Below are 11,106 nucleotides of genomic sequence, written 5' to 3' on the forward strand. Positions count from 1 at the left end.
GAGTGCCCAGAGCTCCTTCCTCAGACCTCTTTTCTCTCTACATTCAATGCCTTGATGAGCTCATCTGATCCCCTGTCTCTGAATACTATCCACATCCTGAAGAGCCTCAAATTTATATCTTTACTTTGTGCTGCTCCTCTGAATTCCAAACTTCTATAGCTAACTGCTTTCTTGACTCTCCACTTAGTTATCTAACAGATATTTCAAATTCACAGGCCCCAAACTGAGCTTTTGACATTGTCCCTGACCACCTGTTTCCTGGTCGCCATCCATCTTCTAGCTGCTCAGGCCAAAAGCCTTGGAGATCCCTGATGACGTTTTCTTCTCCCACCTCTCACATCCGACGTATAACAAGTCATTGTTGACTCTACCTTCAAAATACATCTAGAACCTCTTTTGTCAACGGCACCATTGCCACCTATTCCAAACTGCCAAACTACCTGTCACAAATAGCCTGGTCTACAGAACGTCCTACCAGTAGTTTAAAAAAAAGCCAAACATTCCCAACATATAGCTTTTTAGCTTAGAGTATAAATTATATATATACACACATACTCTTTTTGAAAATAAGGCATATTTAGACCACAGAAAGTAGAACATTCCAGATACCAATCACAGGATTGGAGTTACTTACACTGTGAACTCCTAAAGCCTTCCAGACAGCAAAGCTGATCACACCAACCCCACACCATGCATAAAGGGAGCCCCAACCCAAGGCTCGCAAGGCAAGGGAAGACCCACTCTCTGGTAAGGCAGCCGTGGCCATACTTCCCTGCAATGAAGACAGAAAGGAAAAATCATTATTAGTTTGGAAATTCATGACTGTATGAATTTTACCCTAATTTTGGGAAGCCAGACCAACCCGCTTTCAAATACCAGCTTTTCTATTTAATAAGTTCGAGACTTAAGTCACAAGTCACAAGTTCTCTGATTGATAGGTATTTGAGTAGGCAGGGCATTGCCAGGAGCTGTGCTAGGTACTAGAGACAAAAAGGGAAGTAGGGTAACTTCTTCCTAAAGATTTTAATCACCCCCATGGGAGGAGGAGGGGGAGTGGGGACCTGGGAGAGGGGGGAGGACACAGACACATAAAAGTTAATTATGATCTAAATGGGATGTGTAACAATAGAACCATACATATAGGGCACCATGGTCCCAGAGGATGATACCTAATCTATTGTTGTAATTAGAGGAAGCTTTAAGGAGGAGTTCTTCAAAGAAGTGAGCTAATCTAAGTCACTGCAAAGACTTTAAAATGTATACGCTAAATGCAGGGTATGTAGAAGAAACTCAGCTTAGGGTAGCTATTAATGAGAAACTAGAAAATAAACGATTCTCCTCTTGGGTTTCAAGGCGTCATAAAAAGTAAAAACCTATAACCATCATAACTAAACAACTTTCAGACTACCAGCATACAAACTTGACTGAAGAATAGGAATGCAATGCATGCTTCAAAAGGGAATAACCGCCCCATCACTGAAGGCACTGAGCTAGACTCAGTATTTGCTGACTTTAACACTTTTTTGTAATATACCTGAGACCTAACCAGATTTTCAAGAGATGTTTCTTTAGCTATTTTCTATGATAAAAACAAGTCTTATCCTCTTTTTCATGTTGTTGTAATTTCAGAGTGGTTCTCTAGATACCACAGATCTCACATAAATTCACTTACTTCTAACTGGCCTGAATTTTCATACAGAAGCAGTAACATTAACCAAGTATTGTTTTTTTTTTTTTTTTAAAGATTTTATTTATTTATTCATGAGAGACACAGAGAGAGAGAGAGGCGGAGACACAGGCAGGGGGAGAAGCAGGCTCGACGTGGGACTCAATCCTGGGTCTCCAGGATCAGGCCCTGGGCTGAAGGTGGCGCTAAACCACTGAGCCACCAGGGCTGCCCAACCAAGTATTGTTAAACCGGGGTCAATTTAAGTGCCTACATTTTATTTTAGAAACTTAAGTTAAAAATTCCTTATTTCCTTGGGAAGGATAGAAATTATGTATGTATTATATACATACATGTGTTTTTAAACACCACCTTAGGTTACATTTTCCTCTCTTTATTCAATGAAGGACAAAGAAAAATGAATGTTCATTTGGCACTTACTATTGCCTTTCAACTCCCAGTTTTCTAGCGGGAGACTCAGCTTAAGATAATGCAGTCAAGGCTTTAAAGAAATGATGACCATTCTCCTGAAATAATAGAGCAGTGTAGGCAGTCTCCAACTAAAAGGTCATCATCTTAAAGTCCTGAGTTGCAATCTGAATCTGTATTAAAATGAACACCTAGATTCCTAGATTCCATAGATTCCAGGCTAGTGGACAGAAATCTTTTTTTTTTTTTTTTACAGAGAGGCAGAGACATAGGCAATAGGCAGAGGGAGAAGCAGGCTCCCTGTGGGGAGCCAGATGCAGGACTCAATCCCAGGAGCCTGGGATCATGCCCAGAGCTGAAGGCAGATGCTGAACCACTGAGCCACCCAACAAAAGTCTATTTAAAAAAAAAAAAAGATTTTATTTATTTATTCATGAGAGACACAGAGACCGAGAGAGGCACAGAATACACAGAGGGAGATGCAGGCTCCATGCAGGGAGCCTGATGCAGGACTCGATCCCGGGTCTCCAGGATCACACCCTGGGCTGAAGGCAGCACTAAACCACTGAGCCACCCGGGCTGCCCCAGAAGTCTATTTTTTTTAAATTTACATTTAAAAAGGCTAAAAATAGAATAATTCTTTCTCCAAAAATAATCAAAGATGTTAAGAATGGCATGGTGAGCAAGTCATTTAATCCATGTATGCCTCAGTTAAATGGGGACATTAAAATAACAGTATCCCATAGGGTTGTGATAAGGCTTCAATGAACCCTAATCCTTACAGCAGCAGCTAGCACGTGGTAAGCATTCAAATGCTACATGTTATTATCACTATCAATGACAGAGAAAACTGCCAGGCAGTAACTATGAAGTATACTGCCTAAGTGGTATTCTTAAACTGGCACTTGCTCAGTGTAAATGCATTAACTGCTCCAGAACCTCTGAGCCTCTCTGAGTCTGGATCAATGGTAATGCCCTAATTCAAATATTTCCCCAGAGGGGAGGCAGAACTTTGCACAACACATTTAACCATCCAGAACAGTGGTTCTCAAACTTTCTGGCCTCAGGATCCATTTATACTTGGATCTCAAAAGAGTTCTGATTATGTGTGTTATACTTGTTAATATTTAATATATTAGAAATTAAAACTAAGAAATTCTTAATTTTTTTTTCTTTTTAAGATTTATTTATTCATAAAACACAGAGAGAGAGAGAGAAGCAGTGACGCAGACAGAGGGAGAAGCAGGCTCCCTGTGGGGAGTCCAATGGGAGACTCAATCCCAGGACCCCGGGGATCATGCCCTGGGCCAAAGGTAAGCGCCCAACTACTAGGCCACACAGGTGTCCCAAAATTCTTAAATTTTAAGTATTAATTCATTTAAAAATAAACCCAATATAGATTAATATAAACCTATTTTTATGAAAACAACTTTCTTACAAAACAAAAGAATTTAATTCAAGGAGGCAATGTTTTACATTTCGATTAATCTTTTAAAATGTTTGGCTTAACAAAGGACAGATGAATTTTCATAAATGCTTCTGTATTCAATCTGCTGCAATATGTTTTTTGGTTGAAGAACTTGAATAAAATCCAGCCTTACAGAGATCTGTGGTTGGAAAAAGGACAAGTATTTTAATAGCCTTCCTTCCTTGATGTTCTACCAAAACTTCCCAAAAAGCTGCATGCACTGTAGAATCTGAAGTCACACTGATGAGTTTTCTGTACTTTGCTACACTGAAATCCATTAGTCTATTTTGTATTTCGAATGGGCCTTTTATCCATGCATTATGATCATTCAGAAAATATTGATTTACCAAGTTATGCAGACCTTTCCAATGTTGACACCATTTATTAAATATTTAATATTTCACATCATAAATATTACCACCAATCTCCTCAGAAAAACCTTTAAGTACTGAGCAGTTATTAAGCTCACAATGACAGATACAAGTTTCCTAAGATCTAATTTTCACTTGCAAGCTCCAATTTTATCATTGGCAACAGAAACTGACAAGTACTTGCTTGAAGAGATGACATTGGGCTCATTTTGTTCATTTTGAAGAAAATGTCTGACAAATACCCACTTCTGAATAACTATAGTTTGTCAGTTGTTCTTTCAAATAAAAATGGTTATTACATGAAAAAAAAAAGCAGCTAGTTCAGCATGCAACTTAATCATAAATTGCTTATCCTGGAGAAAACCATCTTTCTTTGAAATAAATCAGAAGTGCTTTATGTGCAATTCCCATTTCTTCATGTAGAATATTAAAGAGGGATATTCAAAGGTTAATATTTAATAAAATTAATAATTTTACTGCTATAACAAAGATATTCTTATGCCGTGAGGTTTTGTTTTGTTTTTTTTTTTTTAACTGTAGATGCGGGCACCTGGGTGGCTTAGTGGTTGAGCACCTGCCTTCGGCTCAGGGCGTGATCCCAGGATCCTGGGATCGAGTCCCACATTGGGCTCCTTGCATGGAGCCTGCTTCTCTCTCTGTCTCTCTCATGAATAAATAAAATCTTTAAAAAATAAAAAGAATAAATTGCCGATGCATGGTAATGAAGAACACAATGCCTGCTAGTAGTTTGGTGCCACTACTGTAATTACACCAAGGCACCAACAGTTTTACTCCTACATGCTTCTCTACCATTAGCACAAATGTCTTGGTATTATGAAAAGTTTGGACCTTATAGACCCCCCCCCCAGGAGTTTCCTAGGATCCCTAGGGTTCTATGGACCACAGATTGAAAACCACCATGTTTGATGGGGCATATGTGATAATCAAATCACAGAACCACAAAATAGAATATTAAATTGTAAATGTGGGTATGTGTTTTTTTTCCTGAGAATCCCTAGCTTTCATCAGATTTTCAGAAAGGTCTATGACCCAAAGGTTAACATGGTAATGTAAGCTTAGAAATCAATGCAAATTGTTAAAGCATCACTATCAGTTAGGCTTTACTGATTTCTGCTACAAGATATATTTCTGCACTGAAAATATTCTATAATACAGGGGGAAAATGACCACAAGTTTCACCACAGTGATTTGGGTAGCTCCATTTAAGCCCTTAGTAATCAGATGGGGACCAAAAGCACTTTTAAATGTGGTCTTTTTCCTTTACAGTATTTACAATGCTTAAGTATGATATCAGATTATTAAAAATACCAGTAGAATGGGAACTCGACTGGTTTATATTTCGATGTTCTTCAAACATCGAATTGTAATTTTATAGTTAATTGTGTAAATATTTGTTTGATATCTTATCTCTTGCACCAGATGCTAGCTTCCTGAAGGGCAGATGTTTTGTTCATTTTTATATCTCTTGGACTTGGCTAGCACAGTGCCTGACACATAAAAGATCCCAAGTTAACATTTGTTGAAGCAATGAAATGATGGATAAGTAAGTCATGTGGGATGGAGAGGGCAGAGACAGGACAACACATGCAAAAAAAGTAACTACAAGTCAATGAGAAGAAAAATACTCATCAACTGGGGATATGACCACATGAGTGATTACTCAATCTTGCTCATGGAGTAAGAATTTTCTGGCATAAGTAGATTATGGTCATTCAACCCAAACTGAGCACTTATGTGTCAGGCACCTTTCTGGGGAGTGGAGCCACAGTAGCACACAAGCATGTGTAATCTCTGGGTTCCAGGGGCTGACCCACGTTTTTCATTAATATAAGATGCACTTTACTTCAACAATTTAATATTTTTGAAATAGAAATGCCTCTGGTGGGGTGCCTGGCTGGTTCTGTGAGTAGAGCATGAAAACTCTTGATCGTGAGGTTGTGTCTTCAAGCCCCATACTGGGTACAGAGCTTACTGAAATAAATAAATAAATAAATAAATAAATAAATAAATAAATGCCTCTGGCAATTAGTTTTGTGTCAAGAATTTAACTGGCATCATTTTTTTTTACGGTACATAAACTATTGGGCCCTCTTATAACTAATAGGGAATTACCCAGCTTTAGATTTAGTCATGTTGTGAATAGGAAATGTACTGGATGAGCTTTCAAAGTCTTGTTCTGCTAAAATTTAAGAAAGCACATAATTAAAGACTTCTTTCTAAATGAAAATAAAGAATTGATTAATTTATATGCTTCCTGAATCTATGAGGTGGATATAGGCTTACTTCTTAAAACCATATGAAAGGCCACCAACGTTTTCTTTACTTCTATGCACAACAGCTAATTATCTGTAAACAGTAACTGTGCTAGGAATGGCTTTCCGAGTCACAAACCTTATTGAACCATTCAGGGCTTTTCTTTTTAGCCAATGACAATGTTGTAACAAATCCAGCTAGCATTCCTGCGGCAGCCACAGTTCCAAGGAAAACTCCACCTGCCAAAAGGTTTTTTTTTCGGGGGGGGGGGGGGGAGAAGGGGGAGGGTGGAGGGCGTGGAGGGTGAGGAGAGAGATTAAAGAAAAAAAAAAACACACCTTAAGTTAAAAAGACGTACCCAGGTAAGTTCAGACACTATTTAGATTTTAAGGGGATCCCTGGGTGGCGCAGCGGTTTAGCACCTGCCTGCAGCCCAGGGCGTGGTCCTGGGGTCCCGGGATCGGGATCAAGTCCCACACTGGGCTCCCTGCGTGGAGCCTGCTTCTCCCTCAGCCTCTCTCTGTCTCCCATGAATAAATAAAATCTTAAAAAAAATTAGATTTTAAGTCACTTTTGAAATTTGAGAAGCGATAGCTAGGCAGCTGTTGCCAAAGGTAACCTCATGGCCTCTAGTTCTGCGGGGTCGTTCCCGGGCGCTGAGAACGGGCGCAGGGTCCCTTCCCCGCCCTTCTTCCCCTTCTCCGGGGGCGGGGTGGGGGGTGGGGGGTGAGGGGCAGGGGCTTGAAGTCTCTCCCGGGGAGGAAAACCAGATAGTGCGACCTAGAAAGGGGGACGGCACGAGAGAAACTAGAGGGGATGGTGGGAAGGTAGCGCACGGGACGCCTCGCGGGACCAGCCACCCGGCCCAGGGGAGGTTCCACCGCGCACGACCCCGGACAGGCCGGTCCCCTCCAGGTAAACTCGGGGGGGGGAGGGGGGGTGGGAGAGGGGGCGGGGCCAGGAAGGTCTCCCAGGGCCAGGTGGGTGGGAACGGCGGCTCCAGCGCGGGCCCCGGGACAGTCGCTCCGACTCCAGCACCCCTCACCACACCACACCTTTCACCAGGAAAAGTCGATCGTCTGCGGACCCCGGAGGCTCGAGGCTCGAGGACGGCTGCCCGGACCCAGCACCTGCCGTGTCCATGTTTAGGGACCTCCACGACCGCGTCCCACGCCCACTAGGGTCCGGGGGAGGCAGGCGCGAGGCGGAGGAGAAAGGTTCCGCTACCACCTCTCCCGGTGCGTCCTGAATACTGGTCCGGAACGCCCGCCGACCCCTGACCCTCTCTCTCCTCCTCGCGGTGCGCCCACCCCAGCCCCGGGGGCGGTGTCCTCGCAGGTTGGGTCGTCGGCTGCCGGGCGGGGCTGACCGCGGCGGCCAGCGCGGTGTCCCTCTGGCACGCACAGTGCTCCGCTCGGACTCTAGGAGGCAGCGAGCGGTCGCGAAGGCGCCGCGGCCCGGGCGGCGCGGGCTCGAGTCCCTGGAGCTCCGCGTCGGGATCGGCCTGACGTCACGTCCAGGACGTCCGCCGGCGCCCGTGCGTCACGAGCCTGAGAAGGCGGGTCTCGGTCTTCGCTGTGCGCTCTCCCGGGAAGTCTGCAAGCAGTCGTCGCTTTGGGTGGGAGTGACAGGTTTTTATCCCCGGAGGAGAGCCAGCCCAGCAGCTGCGCTGTGACACCCCTCCGTCCCCGCACTTTGATGGACGGACCTAGCAGGAGAGGTGGCCGGCCGTCCCGCTGCCCCCGGGGGAGAGAGACCGCCGAGGAGGACGCGGGGCTGCCTGGAGCCCTTCTCGCGGCCCCCAGCGCGCCTGGGCTTCCCCGTCGGCGGCCGCTGGCCTGCGGTGCTGCAGCCTGTAGAAGGTCACCGGCAGCAAGAGGCTGGGACACAGACGCATGACATCATCTTTTAAAATGTGACAATCTGTCATTTGTTCATTCTGCACACACACACACAAGCCCGAGCTTCTTGAGGGTGGGGATGAAGTTTTTAAAAAAGATTTTATTTATTCATTCATGAGACAGAGAGAGAGAAGGCAGAGACACAGGCAGAGGGAGATGCAGCCTCCCCATAAGGAGCCGGATGCGGGACTCGATCCCAGGACCCCGGGATCACACCCTGAGCCGAAGGCAGACGCTCAACCGCTGAGCCGCCCAGGCGTCCCGGGATGGAGATTTTTTTAAATTCATTTTTAGATTCTCTGGCTCTTAACTCATTACCTGGTCACACATAATACATTTGGGGAGAATGAGTAAATACATGCATTCGTTAATTGCAATTAGTAGCTCAAACTTGGGCTCAGGTCCTAAGTCACTTCTCTGCTGTGTGAACTTGGCTGAGTTATCGAGGCTCTCTGCCTCAGTTTCTTCATATGTAATGTAACAGATAATACCCACCTTGTAAGTTGCTGCGAGAATTAAGGAAGCAATATAAATAAAGAAGTTAGCATAGTGCCTGGCACAAATAGATACTCAATACATGTTAGTTCTAGCTATCATACCTCTTAATTTTAGTAGCTGTTTTATAGTGTTGCCTAGGGAAAATTGTAAATTATAGATACCCAGGGCCTACCACTGAAGATGATTGCTCTGAAGGTCCAAGCAGGGCAGTTTTAAAGCTCCATGGGGTACTCTCTCTCTCTCTCTCCCTCTCTAAAAAAACAAAAGAAATATTTTTTAAAAAGGGAGGACACCCGGCTAAGGGTCTGACTTTAACTTCTGTTCAGGTAATGATCTCAGGGTGGTCGGATTGAGCTCCACCCACTGCAGAGCCTGCTAAAGATTGAATCTCTCGCTCTCTCTGCCCCTCACCCTCTTAAAAATAAATTTTAAAACGTGTTTTTTTTTTTTTTTTTTTTTTTTTAAAAGCTCCAGGGGCAGCCCTAGTGGCGCACCGGTTTAGGGCCGCCTGTGGCCCGGGGTGTGATCCTAGAGTCCCCAGATCGAGTTCCATATCAGGCTCCCTGCATGGAGCCTGCTTCTCCCTCTGCCTGTGTCTCTGCCTCTCTTTCTCTGTGTCTCTCATGAATAAATAAAATCTTAAAAAAAATAAAAAATAATAAAAAAGGCTCCACTAGGGATTTAAATGATCAGTCTGATTGACAACTACTGCTCTGTTCAAATTTCTGTGTGGATGAAATCACACAAAATTTATCTAAACTGTGAATGCCCTGGAAACACAAGGCCAGAGTCTGAAAGAGCCCTTTAAACTGGTAAATGCTGTGCTAACTTGTTGAAAGTCTTTAGGACTCATCCTTTCTCTTTTCCTTCATACAAAAGAGTGATCACAGCAGCTAAAATTTGCTGAGTACTTTCTATATGTCTGGCATTGTGCTAAGTGCTTCAAATATGTTATCTCATTTAATTTTCTTCATAAACTCAGACTAATTAACTTGCTCAACTCACACAGCTGTTAAGAAGCAGAGCCAGGATATAAAAGCAGCTCTATTTTTAAAAACAACAAAAGCAAAGATATAAGTGGGGATACAACAGGCCCAAAACTTCTGTGTGCAGACACCACAAACAAAATGAAAATGAAACCTACTGAATGGGAGTAAACATTTGCCCATCATATACCTGATAAGGGGCTAATATCTAATATATAAGGAACTCATACAACTCAATAGCAAAAAGAAAAAAACCACACACATGGGCAGAGGATCTGAATAGACATTTTTCCAAAGAAGACATACAGCTGGCCAACAGACACATGAAAAGATGCTCTACATCATTAATCATCAGGGAAATACAGATCAAAACCACAGTGAGATACCATCACCCTTGTTAGAATGGCTATTATTAAAAAGACAAGAGATAACAAGTGTAACAGGATGTGGAGAAAAGAGAACCCTCATACACTGTTGGTGGGAATGTAAATTGATGCAGCCACGATGGAAAACAGTACAGATGCTCTTCAAAAAATTAAAAATAGAACTGCCATATGATCTAACAGTTCCACTCTGGAGATTTATCTGAAGAAAATGAAAACCCTATCTTGAAAAGCTATACCCCACATTCATTGTAGCATTATTTACAATAGCCAAGATATGGAAACAACCTAAGTGTCCATCAGTGGATGAATGGGTAAAGAAATTATGATATACATATTTAATGGAATATCATTCAGCCATAAAACAAATGAAATCTTGCCATTTGCATCAACGTGGATGGACCTCAAGAGCATTATGTTGAGTGAAGTAAGTCAGACAAAGAAAGACAAGTACTGTATGAGCTCTCCTATATGTGGAATCTAAAAGAACAAACAAAATAAAAATTTTAAAAAAGAACAAAAAATAAGCTCATAGATGTAGAGAACAGATTGGTGGTTGCCAGAGGCAGGATGTAGAGGGCAGGAGAAATAGGTGAAGGGGGTCAAAAAGTAAAAAGAAAAATGAATGAATAAATGAATGAATGAATGCAATTCTGTCCACGTCCTTATCCAGCACCCAGTGGTCCTCAAGCTTGAGTTGATAACTGGAATTCCCTGGAAGGACCTCAATCCCAGAGTTTTTGGTTCAGTGGGTTTGTGTGGGGTCTGAGAACTTTCATGTCTAACAAGTTTGCAGGTGATGCTGATGCTGAGTAGAGGTCATCTCTCTACTCTTACAGTTTACACCTCTTAAAACCACACTATCTGCTTTAACACTTTGGGATTCTCTTCTCCCAAGACTGCTCAGAGAGAAAATGTACATGCTCCCTAACTCCCTGTCTCTGCCATCCTCCCCTCTCCCTGCAAAACCACAGAAATTTTTTATTTTAAGGATTATATTACTATTTACTATAAGGAACATAAGAGAGATAATTCAGTTTTAAAGTTAGGGATATTACAGCGTCCTGTATTCTGGAGACTGTCTCCATTTTGAGGCAATTAACTACAAGCTCTGCTGGACCTCTGTCTGC

General features: G+C 42.9%; 1 protein-coding gene across 1 annotated transcript in view; it reads right to left on the reverse strand.

Annotated features, from left to right (window-relative positions):
• The window catches only part of TMEM242 (transmembrane protein 242), a 30,808-nt gene extending 23,128 nt beyond the window's left edge, over window positions 1–7,680 (reverse strand). The window contains exons 1-3 of the mRNA XM_072828960.1: window positions 7,264–7,680; window positions 6,347–6,447; window positions 635–772 (exon numbers count right to left, since the gene is read on the reverse strand). Coding sequence (XP_072685061.1) covers window positions 635–772; window positions 6,347–6,447; window positions 7,264–7,351 — 327 coding nt within the window. The 5' untranslated portion in view covers window positions 7,352–7,680. The remainder of the gene's footprint in view (window positions 1–634; window positions 773–6,346; window positions 6,448–7,263) is intronic.
• Between the last annotated feature and the right edge of the window lie 3,426 nt (window positions 7,681–11,106).

Source organism: Canis lupus, chromosome 1, assembly GCF_048164855.1.
Source record: "Canis lupus baileyi chromosome 1, mCanLup2.hap1, whole genome shotgun sequence".
Lineage (NCBI taxonomy): Eukaryota > Metazoa > Chordata > Mammalia > Carnivora > Canidae > Canis > Canis lupus.